This window comes from Sminthopsis crassicaudata, chromosome X (genome assembly GCF_048593235.1).
Source record: "Sminthopsis crassicaudata isolate SCR6 chromosome X, ASM4859323v1, whole genome shotgun sequence".
Taxonomy (NCBI): Eukaryota; Metazoa; Chordata; class Mammalia; order Dasyuromorphia; family Dasyuridae; genus Sminthopsis; species Sminthopsis crassicaudata.
Window position 1 is genome coordinate 51,400,219 of NC_133623.1, and position 22,217 is coordinate 51,422,435.

Here is a 22,217-nt window from a genome sequence, read left to right on the forward strand (position 1 = left end):
CTGGTCCCCTGTGAAGGCAACAAAGTTCCATCTGCTGGAGGATGAGGAGAATAGCAGAACTTGAAGTCATATGGGGCCAGAAAAAACAGGGATCACCTGCTGGGAGAAGAGAAGGCTTTTGGGAAGAAGGACCTCAGGAAACTGGACTTTGGAAGACCAATTAATTCAATGGAAAGAATACTGGTTCTGGGATCAGAGGACTTAGGTTCTAATTCCCCCCCCCACCCCATAATTACTGCTTATGCAGCCTTAAGCAAGTCATGGCAAGTCACTTCCTTTCCCTGGGCCTCAATTTCCTCTTCTGTCAAATGAGGGGGCTGGGATTAAATGTATTTTTAGTTCTCTTCAGCTCTAGGGCTGTGAACCTATTAGTAAGGGGCAGTGGTGCAGTGATCACTACCTGCTAGAAACTAACGGTTAGTTAAGAAAGGAATGCTGTAGGGGACAGTGAAAAATGGCAACTGCGAGAGGCCTTTTCTGTTTTTCATGAAGTTATAAGTAAAATTATAGGACCATAGCTTTGGAACTGTAAGGGACTTGAGAGTATGGAGTACGATCCTCCTCACTTTGTTTTGCAGACCATGTGACGGAGGCAGAGACCCAAGGGTTCCAGCTGGTGAGTCTCTAAGGTGGAACTTGAGGTCTTAACTGATTCCAGGTTCTGCCAACGTCTGCTTCCTGTTATGAAGCTTGTAACTTCTGTGCTTTTAAGGAGCGCTGGGTGGCAACCTTTGGCAGGGGAGGAATATGTTAGATGCTGAAACTCCCAGGTTACCAAAAAACAAATCCAGAGAATTCTGGACATTTGGGAGGGGGCAGGAATACGGATTTTGTAGCTTCTTACTTCAGCAGTGTGCTGCAGTACCATTTTGATGGGTAGGCCGTGGACATCTCTAGATGAGGGGGAGAGTGGGGAAGTGAAAAAGGCTCCCAGAGACAATGTGAAGATTTTGTAGTTAAGCTGGCGGCCTATGTGAATAACGCTTAGCCACAAACTTCAGAACAGACACTGGAAACGGTGAATAGGAAGTTTCTATCCACATACTTTATTGCAATCTAAACCTGCCCCTTCCTCCCTCCCCCTCCCTCCCCAAGCCAGCTTTCACTAAAATCCCCAGGATTAGGTTGAGGGGTGGATCCAGTTGGGCCAAATCCGGGTGACACTGGAGACCTAGGAGCAGGCTGATGCTGAAGACTGGCTCCTGGGAGGCCTCTGCTCGCCTCCAGGGGAGTACTGGTGGTCTGGAGCCTTCCCTCAGTGGAAACTTTTTCCAGTCTGAACCAGGAGAGATTCCTTCCCCCACCTGCCAGCTAGCAAGCGCCGTACCCCACGTGCCCCTGTGGCTTTCTGAATTCTAACCCCCTAGGCTTGCTTTCTATCCTGACAGTCACCTTTTCCTCCCCTGAGCTCCCAGGTTAGAGAGGAGGAGGGCTCTGTCTAGAAGCTCATGTTCTTTTAGGGCGAAGAAAGAAAGGGATAGCACATTTCTAAGCCTTACAGAAGGGGAGGTGGGGGGAGGAGCCTCAGCCTTCGGAGGGGGCCAAGAAAGCAGAAAAGAACGGAGGCGGGGCAACTTAGTGGGCTTTTTCCGCAAGCCAGAGCGTTTACAGGTAACAAGGGGAAACCCGGGGGCCTTTGGGACAGGAGGGGGCTTCGGGGAGCAGAGATGGCCTAAGCCGGTGCCTTCTCTGACAGAGCGAGCCGGAAGGGCTTTGCCCCGGGTCAGTGCAGGTTGGCGGCATCGGGGCAGAATGCCAGCCTCGACTTCCCCGCGCGGCTCCCCGGAAGCACTGCGACTGGGGGGGGAGGCGGCTCCCTGCAGAGCGGGCGTCGGCCGCCGGCCACCTCAAGGCCGTTCGGGCCGCGCCAATGTCCTCCTGCCTTCCAGGGGGTCGGTCCTTTCGCTCGAGAGTCTCGGGAAGCGAGTCCTAGAGGAGGCGTTCGGGGCCGCGCAGGCGCAGAGGGAGCCCGCGTGCCCCGGGCGGCGTGGGCGGGGCCCCCGGGCGGGCCCTCAAGGCTCCGGCTCCGGCTCCGCCCCCGGCCCCGCCCCCGCCTCCAGAGCCAGCGCGCGCAGCTGCTCCTCGGCGCTGGCCAGCTCGCCCTCGTCTCTGCCGCTTTCGGAGCCCTCGAAGCAGCCCGAGTCTCGGGGAATGTCGGCCTTGGAGGCCGTCGTGTGCTCCGGCGCCGGCTCCACGCTCGTCTGCGGGCCTTCTTCCGCCTCGCTGCCGGCTACGGGGGCGGGGGGGGGACGGGGGGAGCATCTGTGAGCTCCTGGGCCCTTCTCTTCCCACCCACCTCCCCCTGCTCCTCAGCCGCCCAGAACCCGAGGGTGCCACCACAACTGCGGAGCTCGGAGGGACTGCTTTCCCCGAGAACACCGAGTGGCTGAGCTGGGGACTGAAGGAGGCCCAACCCAGAAGGGCCCGATCCTAGTGGGGGCCCACGTGTCCAAGCCCCGCCCCGTCCCTCCCACAGGAAGCTAGCGGCCGACTCACTGTCATAATCCAACAGCAGCTCTGCCGCCGTGAGCAGCTTGGCCCGGTGCTGGGGGTCCATGATGTTCAGCTCATTGAGATGGGTTTCCCGAAGCTCTTTGAAGTCCTCCAGGGTCTGGTAGCCATTGAGTAACAAGGTAGACGCGTGTTCCTGCCAGGGACAAAGCACGGGCTTGCTTTCAGCTTTTCCCCAGACCCAAACTGCGCTCTCCTCACTAGCCCCGTGCGGCCTTCAACAAGCCGTGGCCCTTCCTCTTGGCCTCCGTTTTCTAGAAGATGCTAGAGGTGGACTAGAACAGTGGTTCTCCAACTTTTGTCCATATCTTTATGTTATTAAAATTTATGGAGGATCAGTCCAAAGAGGATTTATGTGGGTTAGATCTATAGATAGTTGCCATATTAGAAATCAAAACTGGGGCGGCTCAATGGCCCAGTAGATAGAGCAGTGGCCTTGGAGGCAGGAGGGTCTGAGTTGCTGTGTGACCCTCTGCAAGTCACTTAAACCCAGCTGCCTCGCAGAAGAAAAACAAAAAGAAATAAAAACGAATTTGGAATTTGTAGAGCCTCTGAAAGGGTTTCAGAGACCCCCATCCTGTTTCTCTGCTCTACACTTTGAGAACCACTGGACTGGAAAACCTTTGAGCCGCCACTTCTCAATCCAGGACCCTCCCCCATCCAATTGTCCCTTTTCTCTCCTGGGCCAGAGGTTGGTCACCCAGTTCTGAGAACTGGCCACTTTACACAGTTGTCTTGTTTCTGAAAACATGTATTCATTGAGTTTTGGTCAAATTGGACTGACGGTGTCGGTGTCCAATATGACGGGCAACTTGTCATGGGAAGGAGCCTTGTGGTGAATCCTTTGGTGAGTGAAGAGTCAAACTTCCTTAATGGACCTGTGTAGGAGTGGCCCAGGCTGGAGACTATGTCATGGGGTGGATCAGATGAAGGAAATGAGAATGCTGAAGCTGGACAATAGCTGACTCAGGGAGGGACACCAGAGCTGTCTTCAAGGGTTTGAAGGGCTGGGCAAAGGGGATTAGGTGTCTTCTACCAAAGGACAGGGCGAAGAGTAATGGGCAGAAGTGGCTAAAACTCAAATTTAGGAGCCATGGAAGGAAAAACTCCCTGACCTCTAGCTCCGTCCCCAAATAGCCCAGGCTCCCTTGAGTGGGAGGGAATTCTTCCCTTCCCTTCAAGCCAATTGTTAGGTATATTGTTTAGATACTGGTTGGAGGAGGTGGCCCTTGAGGTCCCTTCCAATTCTGCTTTTCTTGAGGCTTTTTGAGGAGCACATTAAGCTTGTTCCCAGCATCTTTTTCCCCCCTCACTCTCCAATTACTGACCTCCAGGCCGATTCGTTCCAGCAGCTCGTGTAGGGTCTTGGGTTTTGGCCTCTTGCCCTTGCTTGGACGTTGGCGGCCTCTCCGGGCAGGCCCCACGGCCTCCTCGGGCAGCACGTCCACATAGATGAACTTGAAGGAGCCCAGTCTGCCATTAAGCAGCCCAAGCCACGTGCCCACTGGTGGCTTCTCCACAATCTGGATCACATCTCCCTTCTGGGAGGTTGGGGGGAGGGGTGTGTGAAAAGGGACCTGAGCTTGGTCGGTCCACCTGGGGGAGAAGATCTCCCACCCAGGTCTCTCCAAGCTGCAGTTCACAGAGTGAAGGATGCTGCCCGTGTTGGTTCCCCTTCATCGTCCCATCTTGTCCCTCCATGGGCTCAGGAGTCGTAAGATATGGGTTCTTGACTTGATTCCACTACATATGACTTTGGAAAATCCCCGTTTCCCTCTTGGTGCTTCTGTTTCCTCAGCTGTCCTATCTAGGACTATTGTTATTTCACTTCTGCCCTCCTCCCCCACCCGGACCTCTTTCCCAAGGCTCCCCAGGAGGGTCCATGGGGGTACCCTCACCTGGAGTTTCAGCGAGTCCCTGTCGTAGGGGCTGGGAGTGAAGTCGGTGTGGACCCGGGCCCTGCCACAGAAGGGGCCTGTGTACATCGGGGCCATCAGCTCCTCCACCCTCAGGCTGGTCTGCCCGCAGCCCACGGTGCCAGGGCCTGGGCTGCCCAGCTCGCTGCCTGCGGGGGGATGGACAACGTGGGGAGAGGGCTTTACCTTTGTCCCTGCCTCGGCCTGGCTCCTAACACAGACTTTTGTTAGGACTGGGAGGGGAGAAGGGCCCTAGAGTAATTAAATGGAAAATCCCCTTTGGGGGGAGAAAAGACCCCCACTTTACAAGGAGAGATCCACATTTGTCAAATGCCTTCTTTCTGCCTGATGGGGAGGAAGATGCCCGGGAACTGTAGGGAGTCCCTTCCTGGATGAAGATAGTGGGGAGTAGAAGTATGACCCCACTTGCTTTGTGAACCCTCCTTCCCTTATAGGAATGACCGTCCTACTTCTCCCATTGGGGGGGGGAGGGACATGTAACACAAAAGAAAGGCCCCCTGCCCCTCCCCAGCTTTTTCCCAGACCCCATCTCCCTGCCTACTCCCTCCATCCCCTGTTACTCACTAGTGGACGTTTGGCGACTGAGGATCGCATGCCCATCATCATCCTGGTCAGTAAAGGCCAAGGGTATATTATCTGAAGCCAAGCCCTCCAGGAGGCAGTCCGGGGAGGTTGGGGAGGCCAAGCCTTCTTCCAGAGTATCTTCCTGAGGGTGAATCGGGAGACAGCTTTAGAATGGGGAGACTGATCTTACCTTACTTATCAGGTTAGGAGTTGGGTGACTCTGGGCCGATCGCTCCCCTTCTCTGGGGAGACCGAGATCCGACATCTCGACACTTTAAGATTGACACAGCACCTGCCTTTCCAAGACCAGGGCGGCAGCTGCACAGGTGCCATTGTAGCCAGGCTGCTGCCTTTTCATGCTGTGAAGGTGTCATGCTGCTTAGATAATCATAGAAAGAGACCTCAGAAGTCATCGGGGCTCAAGCCCTCATTCTGCAGACAAGGTAACAGAGGCCTTAGGAAACTAAAAGATGTGCCGAAGGCTACATAGAAAGTAGTGAGTAGTGGAGTCAAAATCCCACCCCAGATCCTTGGGCTTCAAATCCTGGGCCCTTTCCATTGCCTGGCATTGCCTCCTATTTCATTGGAGCAGACATTTAGAACAAGGAAAGGATCTTCAAGGTCATCTAGTCTACACATGGAGAATTGAGTTTAAGTGCCTTCTTGCCCAGGGTCACACAGCTAGTAAAAGCGCCAAACTTAGGTTTTCCCTGCCTCCAAAGTTAGTGCTTTGTCCATGATAACATAATGTTTCTCTATTAGTTTAGAGACATTATGCCTTTAAAAAAAAATTTGTCTATTTTAATTTAAATTTATTAATATTTATTAAATTAAATTTATTTTAAAATTAAATTAAATTTTAATTTAAATTAAATTTATTTTTAAATTAAATTAAATTAAATTTTAATTTAAATTAAATTTATTTTTAAATTAAATTAAATTAAATTTTAATTTAAATTAAATTTATTTTTAATCTAAATTTAAATTAAATTCAATTTATTATTTATATCAATAAAGGACCATTCTTTGAGTCCAAAATATCTGGATTCAAGTAATACTTCTCACATAAACTAGCTATATGACTCTGGACAAGTCACTTAACTTCTCTGGTGGAGGAAGGAGTAAGAGATCAAAAAGGAAAAAATGAAAAAAAAAAAAAAACACTGAAAACAAAAAAAGATATTATTTTTTAAAAATCACAGATCAAGATTCTTCTCCGTTTGTTCCTCCCCTCCCTTCCCCAAATTCTCCTCTAATACCTTGAGTGTAATAAAACTCTTTCCTCGCTTAAGGCAGGTAGTACAAAGAGAGGCAAAAAGGAAGATTACCTGGTTAGTGAGTCTTTCCAGTCCTTTGTAGCTCTAACCTTTGATGAGTCTTTGTAATGATTAGAGAGGAGATGGTCACATCATTAAAGTGACTCCCCTGGCTCACCAGCCCTTGGTCCCCAGCCATATGCTTGCTGCCTTGGCTCCCAGGCAAGACCAGCTCCAGAAAGAAGCTTGACTTCTTTCAGCCATTGACTTGGCTGGCCCTCCATCCCCAAGCTCAGGGTTTAGAGCTGGAAGGGAGTTGGTCCAAGTCCATCATCTTACAGAGGAGGAAACAGACCCGGATGAAGGCAAATGGCTTGTCCAGGTCACATGGGTTATAAAAGACAGAGTTGACCTGGCATCCATTGCTCTTTTCTCCGTGTGTCTTTGGGCAGGCTGGCATTTCATTTGCCTAGGATGTAGGCACTCTGCCTGCGCCGGGAGCTGGCCCTTCTCTCCCTTTCAAGCTCTAAATCTCTAGTCCTCCACCCTCCCTTTTTGGTCTCGGGTCTCACCATCCCCTCTGACAGGGCCTTCACCATCGTCTTGCCCATCTTCCTGTTCATGGTACGGGAAATCATCTTCCTCCATTTTTTTCCCAGCTTCTTTGCACTCTTCCCAGGATCCTCTGTGGTGGGGCTTCCTGTGTCATCCTCTGGGATCTAGGAGAAAAAAAGAGAAAGCTTTGTAGCCCAAGACCTCCAGAGTCTTTCCAAATGCTTCCCCCCCCCATCTCTGCCATGTGACATTCTATTCCTCCTTCAAGGCTGAGTTCAAGTTCCATCTTGGGAAGGTGAGCCCCCTGGTCAGAAGGGATATTTTCCCTCTCCAGAACCCCCCCAACCCTTGATTTTTCTTCCCATTGTATTTTCCCATAGTGCATGTCCTCCAGTGCCATGGGTCTTGTCCTTTTCCTATACCAGAAGGTCCCAGACAGCATGGCCAGTGTCAGGATTTTTTTTAATCTCTCCCACAACAAATCCCAGCACATAACAGGTACTCCGAGTGTGTGTATGTGTGTGTGTGTGTGCGTGCGTGTAAGAAACACTAAGTCATTTTCTGTCCCCTCGAACCTGCTCCTGCTTCTCATATCACCATTGGTGATAAGGACCATTCACCCTGTCTCATTCTCAACCTTGGAGGTATCTTTGTCCCTTCCCTCAGAATTTCCCAGCAGCACCATGTGCTGTCTCCAGTGGCTCTCCAATCTGCTCCCTCTTGATTATTTCCAAGGCTACCTCCCTCACACTAGCTCATCCACCTGAATCAGTTTCCTATCACCTTTCCTTTCTCCTTCCTCAAATCAGTTCTTCATTTCCATGACAAACATTTTCCCTCCTCATATTGGTCCTGCAGTCATGTTATTCCTCCGTTCAGAAATCTTCAGGGCTCCCTATTACCAGAGACCTTCCCCAATCAGACACTACCCTGCTTTTCCAGACCTTTGACATTATACACCTCTTTGTATCCTATTCTCTGGTTGAACTAGATGACTCACTCTCTCCCACCCCAAATCTTGTCTCCATCATCCCGTGTTCTTGTTTTGATTCAGCTGTTCCTAAAGCCTGGAATATCCCTCCTTTCCTTCTTCTGGTGAATTCCAGCTCCTAAAGCCTAGCTCCTGGGTCATATCCTCCAGCTCTCCTATCAATGACAATCTCCCCAGTGAGACTTCAAACAACTGGCTGTGGTGGTGTCTCATCTCCTATTGGATTGTGGGTTCCACGAAGGCAGGAACCTGTCTTATTTAAGCTTCACATCTCTCCTAGTACCCAGTGCTACTAGGCTTTGCATACATCAGGTGCCTGGTAAATATCTGTTGAAACATGGGGATGGGAAGAAGGGAGAGAGGAGGCTGGTGGGAAGGACTTGGGGAAAGATCACCTGAGCAAGCTTGGTAAGAAGTAGGGTGCACATAGGCTTATGGGAGCAGAGATGCAGAGCTGGTTGGGAGCTCAGAGGACTATCTAGACATGGGGCATGCTGTGCTCTCTGGAAGGAGTCAGGTTGATTTTGTAAACAAAAAAAAGGCTAGATGGTGTCCAGGACTGGAACTTCTGTTGCTTGTTTAGGAATAGTGCAAGGAGTAAGGCAAAGGCTATTAAAAATAGAATTATTGAGGAAAGGGATTGTTTGGTTTTTCCCTTTGCATTCTGGTGACTGGAACATAAGGGAGGTTGTGGCCCTGTGATGTCACTGACAGAAGTAATTTTCTCTGCCATTATGAGTTGGTGCTTTCCCTTCAACTTATAGTCTTAGATAATCATATAAAACACTAAGATATTAAATGACTTGCTCAGAGTCTAAGGCAGAACTGGAACCCAACTTTTCTTGGTTCCCAGGTCAGCTCTGAGCTACTCCGGAAACAGAACAAGTGCTTTTAATAAATGCTCGTTGATTATTTGTGCCATAAAATTAGTGATAGTAGAAAGGACCATGTGCGTGTTAGACTTGGACAGCAATCCTGGGGTCTTATTCCCTCATCGAGGCCCCTCAGCTCTGTACTCACATTGTCCTCTAGATTAAATTCCTTCTCGCTCACTACGGGAGAGCTGGGCTTCGACTTGGCAAAGTCCTTGAAACTGCTGGATCGCTGTAGGGAGAGCTGGAAGAAACAAGACAGAGAAAGTCAGCACAGCTTTGATGGGGCAGTAAGACAGTCACCTGGTTGTCTTTGCAGCCCCACAGCTCAGTGTGGTGAGCTGAGCCCTAATGAAGCCCTGGCTCTAATAATCCTACAGGCCAGAGGGTCCCTCTTTGCACCCTATTCTGAGGTTATTCAGAGCCCTCAGGCTCAATTGTGAGTCCCCTGACTCAGGCCCCAAATCGAGCGCTGCCCTGGCCACAGACTAAGATGAAGAATTGGCTGACGTCAACATTTGGGAAGTCATAAAAGTGTTGATCAGCTTTAAGGTTTGCAAAATGTTTTACATATATTATCTCACTGGATCCTCATAACAACCCTGGGAGATAGGGTGTTGCCTTTGACGCATGTTGGTTGTGTGTCCCTAGTGAAATCATTTAACCTCTCAGAAGTCTAAGCGACTCTCCAGCTGGCAGAGAAGGAGCTGTCCCTGCATTGGTAGAAGGAGTTTCCTCCCATGGGAGTTCCCTGAACCTCATATCATCTTCAAGAAGGACAGTCCATGAAATCACAAGTCTAATCCTTATCCTTATCCCTTAAACTCCTTCCTAATCTGTCTCCAAAGAGTATTTCCAGGTCTTCCTCCTTCAAATCTAAGCTTCTTGTGGGCAGAGATTGTGATTTTTGCCTTTCTTTGTATCCCCAGCACTTAGCACATGGCTGGGTACAAATCAGTGTTTGTTGACTGAATATACCTCTCTCTCCCTCATACACTCTATATTCCCAACCAAACTGAGTCAGTTGCTGTTCTCTATATATGCCATTCATCCTATTTCCCTTTTCCCAGCTGTTGCCTAGGCTTGGAACATTCTCCCTCCTAACCTCTGCTTCTTGGAACTCTTATAATCTCAAGACTCAGCTCAAGTGCTGACTTCTGCCCCTCCCCTTCCAATACTTTGTGTTTCTCTGTATTTTGTACTTCCTCATCTGCTTACGCGTTCTTTCCCCCAAGAGAAAAAATAAGCTCCTCGAGGGTAGGGCCCGTTCCATCATCAGCTTTGCACCCTCAGCTCATAAATTTTCTTGAAGAAAATGTCGGTCGAATTAGCCAAAGAACGCCGATTATGTTACGGGGAAGTTGTCACTCTGGCTACCGTCAACATTAGCTAAGTAACTCTAACTACGGTCAGCATTAGCCGAGTAACTCTACTGTCGGCTTAACTACCATTGGCATTAGCTGGGTAGTCGTAGCTCTGGCCAGCTAAGTCAGTTCAGGAAAATGTGTTCATTATCTTTCCTAAAAAACAACTGCAGAAGGTTTGTTCACAGATGTGGTACCCACAGGTTTGAAATGCTTATGGTTTCTGGTCATAGAATCCTAGACCAACAGGCCTGGAGGAAGAGGAAAAGACTTTCCCAAGAACATTCTGCCATTGGGCAGCAGAGCTGGGATGTGAATCCATATTCTCTGACTTTAAGCCCAGTATTCTTCTTTTTAATTGATTTTATTAAAGCTTTTTATTGACAGAACATATGCATGGGTAATTATTCAACATTGACCCTTGCAAAAATTTTTCCCTCCTGGAGCAGCTAGGTGACGTAGTGGATAGAGCACCAACCCTGAAGTCAGGAGGACCGGAGTTCAAATTTGACCTCAGACACTTAACACTTCCTACTGTGTGACCCTGGGCAAGTCACTTAACCCCAATTGCCTCAGCAAAACAAACAAACAAAAAAAAAAACAAAACAAAAAACGAAAAAAGAAATAAAGTATACAAAGTCAAATGTGAAATTTCATTAAAATATTAATAAACTATACATATTGCACTAGATCAATGAACCCTTAGGTTTTTCCAAACACTTTGCTATTGTATTGTATTGTATTGTATATTTGCTATATACAGAATGAATCACCTGTGAACATATAGGGAGTCTCATAGAGCTTCTCTGCTGGTGGCGCTGCAGCAGACGGAGCGCTGGATCCAGAATGAGGAAAACCTGAGCTCAAATTCAGCCTTAGACACCTACTAACTGGGTGACCCTGGGCAAGTCACTCTACCTCTGTTTGCCTTAATGCATTGAAGAAGAAAATGACAAACTGCTCTGGGGTCTTTGCCAAGAAATCTCCATGGCTGGTATTGATGTGCTATGGTCCAGGATTATGAATAATGAGGATTCCGCTGTCCCAGGTACAGGGGGGAGACAAAGACAAAGCAAAACCGCTCTGCCCTCAGGGAGCTTCTGTGCTACTGAAGGGAAATAACACAGACACTGAGAAGTCAGCACAAAGCATATAGAAACCTGAAGCTCAGGAGGGAGCTCTAATCTACTGGTGGACGTGAAAAATGAGAACAGGTGCCCAGAGGGCCAGGCGTGTATGGAGAGGGGGTGATGTGTGTGTGGACGTTGTGTGGACGAGCATATGGGGTGTGTGTGTGTGTGTGTGTGTGTGTGTGTGTGTGTGTGTGTTTTGTGTGGAGAAGAGAAGGATGTGTGATCCATATGCCAAAGTAGGTTAGAGCCGGCTTGGGAAAGGCTTAAACGCCAAGATGAGGAGTTTGTATTCTGCCCTCTGGTCCAAAGAAAGCCATTGAAACTTTGCCACCGGGGAGTGGTGCACTCAGACCTGTGCTTGAGAATAGCACTTTGGCAGCTGTTCGGAGGCTGGATTTCAGACGGGAGAGACTGGATTCAGTGTGACCAAGTGGGAGGCCATTGAAGCTTTGCCACCGGGGAGTGGCACACTGGGACCCATGCTTGGGAAAAGCGCTTTGGCGGCTGTTTGGAGGCCGGATTGCAGAAGGGAGAGATGGGATTCAGGGTGACCAAGCGGGGGCTGTTGTGATAGTCCAGGCAAAAGGTGATGAAGGCCTGAACTGGGGCGGTTGTGGCGTGAGTGGAGAGATGGGGGAAATGAGGAGGTGCAATTGAGAAGACTTGGCAACTGAGTGCAGGGGGGTGAGGTGGAGAGAGTAAGGAGCTGGGGATGAGGCTCAGATTTCAAACCTAGTTGTCTGGAAGATGGGTGGCGGTAAGAGAAGTAGGGAAGTGAGGGGAGGTCTTGGGGGAAGTATAACAAGTCCTGCTTTGGACATGTTGAGTTTGAAATACCTGGGTTAGCTAGGTGGTGCAGTGGTTAGAGTACTGGGCCTGAACTCCCCCTGAGTCCAAATCCAAGGGGTATATCTGAGAGATGCCGTGGACATAGAAATGACACTCTTTGGTTGGTTATGAGTATCAGGGGAGAGAGTATTCCTTGACATCCTCTCTATCCAGTCTTTGACTTGGACACCTCCTAGTTGTATGACCCTGGGTAAGTCACTTAACCCCTACCTGCCCAACTTTCCTCATTTGCCAAATGGGGGTAATAACAGTACCTATCTCCTAGGGATGATATGAAGATCAAAGAAGAGAATATTTGTAAGGCATTCAGCACAGTGCCCAGCACATAGTAGGTGCTATATTAATGCTTGTTCCTTTCCCTATCCCCATGGACACCCGAATGAAGCTGTCTAGCGGGCGACTGGGGATATGAGGTTGGGGTTCAGAAACAAGGCTGGATCTGGGAATCTTCTACATAGAGCTGAGTGCATTAAATGCAGGGGGGCTGGTGAGATCACGAAGACAAAATGTGAATGAAGAGATGGAGTCTTAGGATATGTCCCCGTGTAGCGGGCCTGACATGGGTGACAATGAAACAAGAACAGAGAAAGAGTGGTCAAGTAGGCAGGAGGAAAATCAGGTGAGAACCATGTCCTGCCTAGGGAGGAGAGAATAGCGAGGAATAAGGGCTGTCAAAGGTTGTAGAGAGGTCAAGAAGGAGGGATGACGGCTAGGGGAAAGAGGGAAAGAAGGGTGGTCTGGCTGGCTGGAGTCCAAGGAGGGGGGCTCCCCGAGGAAGGCCTGAGCTGCCTGAATGGAAGCCGTGCTATTTATAGGTAGAGGGGGCCTATTGTGGTCTCCCCGGTCTCCCTCTCCCCTTTGTGAGCCCTGTCCAGCAGTGCTGAGAACACGCCAAGCAGGCTAGAGAGATGGCAGGGAGCCAGGAGTGGCCTTTGTTGGGCGATTGGTAAGCTTACCTCCCAGCTTAGGCCCCTAATCATTTCCCTTTCCCTCCACCTCTTCCTGCCATTAATCTGCTGTCTCTTGGGGCCCTGGGGTCCGTGGCAGGATTCAGGGGAGGGGGGGACAGAGAGAGACTGGTTCCCAGACTGAGGTACCCACAGCCGGGCTCACCAGCATAAGGCCACTGGATGGGTGCCTCACCCTTCCTCCAGAGGACGCGGGGCTTCACAAGTTTTGTCCCTGTCTCTCCAAGGTTGGGGTATCTCCAGAAAAGAGGCTTAGTCTCCTGCCCTGAACTCTTTCCAAGTCAGGGACCAGCCTTTACAGATAAAATCTCATTTGCGCCTCACATCCTCACATTATTCTCATTTTTCAGATGAGGAAACTGAGGCAGAAAGGTTAAGTGACTTGCCTAGATAGGACACAGCTAGTAAGCGTCTGTGACAGGATTGGAACTCTGTTCTTCTTAACTTCAGGAGGAGAGAAAAGATCAGCAGATGTAGAGATTAAGAAACTACCCGTGATAGTAACATCCGGCAACGGTGAGATGGCGGCGGAGATTGAAAGGGGCTTTCTGGATTCCCTTCCCTGTTGCCAGTTGGAGTCTATGAGCGGTGCCAGCGGGCTAAGGCTGCCGGCCAGTCTTTTACCCCCCCTTCTCAACGAAGTCCCCCTGAAAGATCTCCTCTTCATCATCCTTTCCCTGCTCTCCCTCTCATCCCAAAGTACTGAGTGCTCCCCTTCTGGGCTCAGTGCCTTTTAAATCATGGTCAGTTTCATCAAAGAGGCCGGAGTTCAACCTCAGTAACTAAGGAGGAAACTGAAGTCCAGGAAGGAGAAGGCACCTTCATCTACAACATTCACAACATTCAAGGTCACAGTGTTAGTAAGCGACACAGCCCGAATGGCCTTCTGGGAGATTGTGCCTCACTCGGTCCTAACTCTGGATGAATCCCCAGCCTCCTGGGCTCCTCCCTGCCAATCCATGTCCTGTTACTTCTTCAAGACCATCATCTTTAAATGGTCTAAAATCCTCTTCCTCTAGGAAGCCTCAACTGGGTCTCTGTCATTGCCGCCCGCCTCCTCAGCACACTCACGCTTACTTTGTACCATTTTTCTTGATTGTGCTTTTGCTGCCTTTTATTCATTTTCATCCTATTATAGCTTTTATTTACAAGACATGTGCATGGGTAATTTTTCAACATCGACCCTTGCAAAACCTTCTGTTCCAAATTCTGCCCCCGTTGCCCTAACTGGCAGGTAGTTCCACACATATTAAATATGGTAAAATATATGTTAAATCCAATATATGGATATATAGATATACAGTGAGCTTGCTGCACAAGAAAAACCAGATCAAGAAGGAAAAAAAAAGACTGAGAAAGGAAACAAAATGCAGTTTTGTTGCCTTTTAAATGTTCCTGACTCTCATGGGACCAAAGGATCAAGTGATCAATTAGTGAGCATTTATTAAGTACCTAGTGTATGCCTCCAACTTTATAAACTTCTGAATGTAAAGAAAGAGGAACATTTTCCTTCCTGGCAAGCTTATGTTCTGATAGAGGAGCTAGAGATAGAGATAAGAGAGAGATCTTGATATATACATATATACATGTGCACACATGTAGACTCACATGCACATATTTACATATATATACACACATGTACACTACCTATATGCATACACATGTATGTATACATATGTGTATATATAAAACCAGATCCATCTTTGATACATGGAGAGTAGATGGAAGGTAACATTAAAGAGAGGCTGGGTTGGGGAAGGATGACTAGAATAGGCCTTTTGAAGAAGACAGTCATTGAGCTAAGTCTCTAAGGAAGCTAGGAATTCTGGGAGATGAAAATGAGGAGAGAGAGCATTCCAGGCTTGGGGGACAATGAAGGCACATGTAGAAGAGGTCTGTGCAGAATGGCAAAGGGGCTAATATGACTGGAGCATGTGGAGGGGAGTAATGTATAAGAAGATAAGACAGTAAGGGAATGAGTTGAAAGGAGCTTTTGATGCTAAACAAGAGAGTTAATTTTTGATCCTAGAGGCAATAGGGAGCCATTCGAGAGTATTGAGTAGGGAGGTGACCTGGTCAGATCAGTACTTTAGGAAGATCACCTTAGCAGCTATGGAAGATGGATTGAGGTGGAGAAACTGATTAAGAAACTACTGGAATACTCTAGGCAAGAATAGATGAGGACCTGTGAGAATGGAGACAAAGGGCTATGTCCAAGAGATGTTGTGGCCATAGAAATGACACTTTGGCACCTAATTGGTTACGAGGAGCGAGGGGAGAGAGTTTTGCTTGTCTCATCCTCTCCATCCAGTCTTCATTTCTCCTTATTTCTCCTTAAATAACGTAAAAAGCCCCATGCTCACCAAGCCCTTTTTTTGGTGCCTCAGGCTTCTCAATGGTGCCATGTTTGGGGCAGCCTGTGCTCCCGGCTCTTGATGCCATTTTCTCCATGTGCTCTTTCAAATCAATACTGGTAGACACACAGCTCTCTTCGCAGATCCTTATCAGATTTAAGGTAGATGTGATTTAGTGCCATGTGGGTAGAGGGCCAGCTTGGGTGTCGGGAAGATCGGCTCTGACACATACTAAGCATGTGGCCAGGAGCAAGCTACCACATCTCCTCCCGCCCGAGGTCGCCGTCCAAGTTCCTAAGCTGATCTTTGTGCACAGGGAATTCCCCACATTGGTCAAATCGCAAATTGGGACAAATCACCGCCAACAAAACTTTCCAGGAAAAGCCAGAATCGTCCTCCCCAGTGAGCCCCCACCTTCTATTACCCTTGAAGGGTGGGTGGAAGAGAAATGCTTCAGGTGCCTAAGACCAACACCAACTCTGAAGGGCCCATGGTCCCAGAGGACCAGGGGTGGGTTTGGGCAGGAATCGGGAGCTGTTTTCGGCTCCTGAAGGGCACCAAAAATGCCTGGGCTTCCCCTGCGGGGTTCCACACCAGCACATGCCCATCTATCATTCTTCATTTTACTTTGTCCTCATAGGGGAACAGGGGCTCAGAAAAAGGAAGTGATTCACCTAGAGGCCCAGAGGAGGCTGGGGCAGCAGGGGGCTGGAAGTAGGGCCTCTGGCCTTCTGGGCCCATCATAACATTTCTTTCTCAGGAGAGCTGTCTGGGTAGGAGTAGAGGAAAGAGGAGGGATGGTGGAAGTAAAGGATCCTCCAGCGTCAGGGGCCCCAGAAAACATGGCTCGGTTTGGAAGAGGGTCCAATCAGCCAATTGGCCTCCTGAACCCTGGAGGCTAAGGGAGGGAGCCAGGTATCCCCTGTACACAGAGCCAGCTAGCACGCTACAATGAAGCAAACTGAGGTCTCAGCATCAGAGGACCTAGGCTTGAACACCAGCTCTGCTACTTCCTAGTTGTGGCATCACGGCCATGTCACTCCTCTTGCCTCTTTTTCCTCATCAATAAAATGAGATAGTTGTACTAGATGATCTTTAAAGCCCCCGTGATGCCATGATAAGGACTCGGATGTTTGGTTTCTAGGATTTTTCTCCTTTCTATGATCCCTATATTTCTCTGAGCCTCAGTTTTGTCATCTTTCAAACAGGGCTATTAGACCCCAAACTCCCTGCCGCCTTCCTGCCAGTCAGGGCCGGAGTGAGGATCCAAAGCACTGAACCAAAGAGAAATCAGCTCTGCCAGTGCCAGGGAGGGCCTTGGCTGCCTCCGGTTAGCTGTTTCCCACCCTTTGTCTTCTGGTGGGGGAGCCAGGCCCAGGTGTGATGAGTAGCCCCAGCTTCTCCTCACCCCGAGGGAGCGAGCTAGGGGAAGTGGCGGCTTTGGCCGGGGAGGCAGCCAATGGCAACTCTCCTGGGTGTAGCACCTGGGATGAGAATACAGAGTCCCCATCACGCCCTTGCCATCCGGTGTGGCAGAACTCAGAGAAAAAAGCACTGTCTGATGACGAGTTTTTAAGTCAGAAAACATCAAGCACCTTTGTTCTGTCGGCCTGAGGACCTTCCCCCCCCAACACACACTCACACTCACAGACACCCACCCACACATATACCTACACCCCAAGCAGGATTCACACCCCAGTGACCAGGAGCAGGTGGGCCCAGCCATCAGCACAGCCTTTCTAATGCCCCCAAATGCCAACAAGCTTTCAGTGAAGACGCCACTTCTCTCCTAGAATGAGATGGTCCTGAGAATCAAGTTGTGGAAGCATGGGATTCAGAAAACCGGCCAAGAATACAGACGTGGAAGTTTATAATAGCAATGAATAAGGTCAGGGAATCCCAGATTCTATAACAGAAGGCCTTCGATCCTTCGATCCTGGAGCTGGGTGACCTCAGGCCAGTCCCTTTCCTCTCTGGGGCCTCAGTTTTCTACTCTGTTAAAGGGGAGAATTGGACTTGATGGCTTCTGAGACCCCTTCTGATTTTGACCTTCTGTGATCTGAAGTTTTTTCCCCTCTCTAGGCCGCAGTTTCTTGTTGGAAAACGAGAGGGTTAGACTTGGATGAGCCCTTCCTGCTCTGCCCATTCTGGGACCCTGAATCTCTTCCATTCTTTAGTCCTCAGTTTCCTTCTCTGTAAAATGAGGGCATTGGGTTAAATGATGTCTGTGAGCTCTTTTGCCTCTGACGTTTCTGTGGTTCCACAAATAGCTTATCTGATCTGAGCTTCTGATTTCAGGAAGATGAATGTCTTAAGCTATTTAAGGCAGGAGCTCATTCCCCTGACCTTCAAAATGCTCTCCTCACTGTATCACACATACACGTCTACACACACACACACACACACACACACACTCCCTCCAAAACATCTTTCCCAATTCTCTCTAAATCTCATTTTCCATTCCTTTCAAACTCATATCCATCCATCAATCAACAAAGCATTTATTAAGCACCAACTATTTACCAGCCACCGTGCTAAGCACCGGGGATATAAATAAAGGGAAACCTAGAACCTGTCCTCAAAGTTCTCTTCCTGTAATGGATCCTTACTCAAGCTTCCTGGTACCCAGCATCCCAAGGTTCTAACATCTCGGTTCCCCTATGTTTATATTTTTTATCCTCCCCCAGAAATCTTGTCCTAGCTTCACAGAACCTGAAGTTGAGCTAAAACTGAGTCAAATGTGCTGAAAACGTGTGTGTGTGTGTGTGTGTGTGTGTGTGTGTGTGTGTGTGTGTGTGTGTGTGTGTTTTGCAGGTAGGGCTGATGAGGGGGTACCCTTGGAGAATCATGGTATCCTTAAAGTGGACGTCAAGTAGGTGAGCTCAGATATGATAGAAATGGGCACTGTTAGGAAAGGAAAAGAGTCCCAGAGAGGCCAGGAGGAAGAGGTTATGGAAGCACCCAGGCGGTAGAGACAAAGTACTAGACAAAGCCCTAGGATTCAAGGCTAGAAGGCAAAAGGTTTCTTCTAGAGCTCTTAAAGTCTATTCTAGAATTCAGATATTTGTTTTTCAGGGCTTAAAGTCTGTTCTAGAACGTTGGAGTTCTTTTCTAAGGTTCTAATCATCAATTTCGGGAGTCTAGGGTTCTAAGCATTTAGACTAGTATTCCAGCATTCTCTTCAAGGATGCTATCAATCTATCCCAGAATTCTAGGTGTCTTTTCTATGTTCCAGGAGTCAATCTGAGGCTTTGAAGGTTCTCTTCTAGGGTCTTAAGAGCTAGTTCCGAAATGCCAGGCTTTTCTTTTACGGTTCTATGTGTCTATGCCAAAATTGTCAGGTTTTTCTTTTAGGATTCTAGTAGGCCCTGGCCACCTGACTTCTTGACTCTAAACAATGAATGCCCTCTGGCCCTTTCTACTCATCTTGGTCATGGGGAGCCTTAGGGAACAAGAGACGGTATTGTTCCTCACCTTCTTCTTCTGGGTGGGCTCCTTCTCACTGGCGTTGGAGGGTTTACGGCGCAGCATGGTGCCTTGTCCTGACCAGGAGTCTGCCTTTTGTCCGCCAGGTGCTCAGTTTCCAGGGTCCTGCCCGGTGGGCACAGCATGGAGTAAGCCCGCCAGCTACTATGGGCTCTGGGTCTCAGACACCCAGCGGGCGGGTGGCAGGCGGGCAGGAAACTCAACCACGTGATCTGCTCTTACAGCAATCGCAGCCCCTGGGGAGGAAGGAAGTCCCGCTTCAGTCTCCAGAGACTCGACTGAAGTTAGCTTTGGGGTTGAATGAGCAGAGCAAAGTCCCAATGCTGCCTGGGCCTCCAGTCTCCAGCCCCCAAGCCTCTGCCTCCTAGCAAGTGGGCGGCCCCTCCAGCATCCTGAGGCCTTCCTTCATGGCCTACCATCCGAGGACCAGAAACTAGGAGCACATCGGTGCTCTTGGCCATCATCATTGCCCCATTTATAAAACAGTTAACTGTTAGTTATCTGCAAGTCTGGGGGGTCTCCCTTGTCTTAAATCCTGAGGCTGTCTGAATCTTGACCTCCTTTCCTAGCTGGGAGGCCTTCCCTGGGAATTGTATATAAAACAAAGGTCCTTTCCAGCTCCAAGATTCTCAGATTCCCTTTCCCCACTATGATGGTACCAGGCTCCTTCCCCTGCCAATGTGGGTACGGGCTCGGGGAACGGGTGGCAACATTAATGTTAGCATGAGCAGAGACATGTGGCAAAGCGCACCAGGGACCAGGGCCTGGCTCTTGGTTCTGCCGCTTCCTCACTGTGTGACCTTGGGCCCCAAATTTCCCCTCTCTGAAGGGAATATACCTCCATATAAAATAGGACTAATAGTACTTGTATTGCTTACCCCATAGGCTTGTTGTGTGACGAGGGCTTTATAAGCCTTAAGGATCTAGAGAGATGAAAGCTCTTATGGTTTATTAGTTTGTAAACTCCTTGAGAGTGAGGTTGTATCTTAACTTACTTGGGTATGTCCCCCACTGCCCAGCACAAGGCTGTGTACACAGTTGATGGTTCAGAGCTGTTTCTAGGATTGAAATGAATGAGGCTGGCTCTGGACAGATGCAGGATGGGTGGCTACCTACTTAGCATGACGGGAAGGGGGCTAAAAGGTCAGTTTGCAGAAAGAGATGTTCCTCACCGGCCAACTGGCCTACCCACCTGCTTGAAATCCTCTCAGCATGGCTTCCTTTGGAGGCTCGTGCATTTGGATGAATGGAGTAGAAAGGAGTAGGTGATGATGGAGTGCAGAAGAATATGGGGAACTTAGGAGGGAAGGTGTGTGTGAGGGCCCTGGCTCAGAGAATGGGGCCCTGGCTCAAAGGATGGGGCCCTGGCCCAAAGAATGGGGCCCTGGCCCAAAGAACAGCACTCTGGCTTAAAGAACGGGGCCCTGGCTCAAAGGACGGGACCCTAGCTCAAAGAACGGGACCCTGGCTCAAAGAACGGGACCCTGGCTCAAAGAACGGGACCCTGGCTCAAAGAACGGGACCCTGGCTCAAAGAATGGGACCCTGGCTCAAAGAACGGGACCCTAGCTCAAAGAACGGGACCCTGGCTCAAAGGACGGGACCCTGGCTCAAAGAACGGGACCCTGGCTCAAAGAACGGGACCCTAGCTCAAAGAACGGGACCCTGGCTCAAAGAACGGGACCCTAGCTCAAAGAACGGGACCCTGGCTCAAAGAACGGGGCTCTGGCTCAAAGAACGGGGCCCTGGCCCAAAGAACAGCACTCTGGCTTAAAGAACGGGGCCCTGACTCAAAGGACGGGACCCTGGCTTAAAAAACGGGGCCCTGGCTCAAAGGACGGGACCCTGGCTCAAAGAACGGGGCCCTGGCCCAAAGAACAGCACCCTGGCTTTGCCATCTTGCCTGGCTTCAGTTCTGTGCACTGCATGCGGGATGTGTATGGCTTCCTGTTTGCTCAGCCAAGGCAGCAGCAGCAAAGCTCGCAGGGAAACCACAGCGGCTTCAAAGGGGCCAGAGAGGGAGGCTGCAGGGCTGGGGCCCAAACCACCCTGGGAAAGAAGGGGGAGAAACAGAGCCCAGAGCTAGGCCTTGAAGAAAGCTTACAGAATAAGCCCACCTTGGCCCATGCTTGCCCATTCCCCATCGGTGGAAATCCAGCCCTCCCTCCCTGATGGGACATTTGTCTCAGTCCCTCTCCTACCCTTTCTCGGGACTTCCTGGTACAGAGCACTCAGTTCTGGGCTCTCTTGCCATCTTCTTCCCTCTCACCCCCTAATCAAAACCCCCTCCATTGCCAAGTCTTCTCCCTCCCCAGCCATTTTTAAAACTTGTATCTTTTTTTTCCTTTACCCCAAATTTAACAAATGCCCCTAAAATGAACAATTCCCTCCATAAATGAAGTTATGACTGGATAGGAAACTGCTAATCTGTATTTGTGTTCAACTGGCTTTTCTGGTTAGTAGGTATAAAAGAAATTGAACACGTAACTTTTAAAGCTGTCCTGCTGGTGTGTAATTCCTTCTGACCTTCCTTCTGTTCCCTTTGAATTTTTTTGGGGGGAGGTAGAGACCCTATTCTTAACTCCCCTCTCTTCAACTCTCCTCCCACTAAAAAAGAAAGGGCAAATATACACAGTCAGGTGAAACAAATGTCCACACCGGCTGTGTCCAACAATATATATCATACTCTGCGTCTTGAGTTGATCAGCTCTCTGTCAAGAACCTCAGCAGTCATTTTCACAGGAGTCTTCAGGAGACGGTGTCCCCACCTTGGTTATCCAACCGCTCAGTGGTTTTTCCCAGGAGAATCTCAGGGGAAGGGATCTTTGGCTGATGGAGTTTCCTTGCCTTTCACTGTGTGGGCATGCATTCCCAGTCAGTGGAAATCTAGCCCTCCCTCCCTGATGGGACATTTGTCCCCATCCTGTCTGGATGTCCTGGTCCAGAGCACTCAGATCGTTCCTCAAAGCACAAGCTGGACACAAGCTTACATACTCACCCTGTAGCTTTGCTGCCCTAGAGCTGCCAAGACCTAGGCAAACCCAGGCTTAGCCTAGCAGACGGAGCCAGTGGTAGTTGACCCCGGGATACGGCCCTTTAGAGACCAGAAAACTGTTCGTGTACCACATGTCCTCCTTCAGAAGGCCCTGTAGTTGCTAGGTCCCCCTCCCAATCAACTGCATTTGTCTTAATTACTTCTTATGTTACTGAATATACTTCCTGTATTCTTCAGTGAGAAATGGCGTGGCGCAATGGATCAAGAGCCAGCCTCAGCCAGGCCAGAGTCACTTAAGTGGCCCTGTGACACCAGCAAATCAGTGTATCCCCGGCCAACTTTTTAAGGCCCTTCTAAGGCCATTTGCATTGATGAGAGAGTTT

General features: G+C 49.4%; 1 protein-coding gene across 1 annotated transcript; it reads right to left on the reverse strand.

Annotated features, from left to right (window-relative positions):
* Positions 1-1,077: 1,077 nt before the first annotated feature.
* Positions 1,078-19,034, reverse strand: SASH3 (SAM and SH3 domain containing 3). The gene is made up of 8 exons (XM_074277087.1): positions 18,829-19,034; positions 8,835-8,930; positions 6,841-6,987; positions 5,013-5,154; positions 4,410-4,576; positions 3,840-4,052; positions 2,497-2,647; positions 1,078-2,230 (listed from the first exon to the last, which is right to left on the reverse strand). Exons 1-8 carry the CDS (start codon positions 18,883-18,885, stop codon positions 2,013-2,015), a joined length of 1,191 nt encoding a protein of 396 aa, XP_074133188.1. The 5' UTR covers positions 18,886-19,034; the 3' UTR covers positions 1,078-2,012.
* Positions 19,035-22,217: the final 3,183 nt, after the last annotated feature.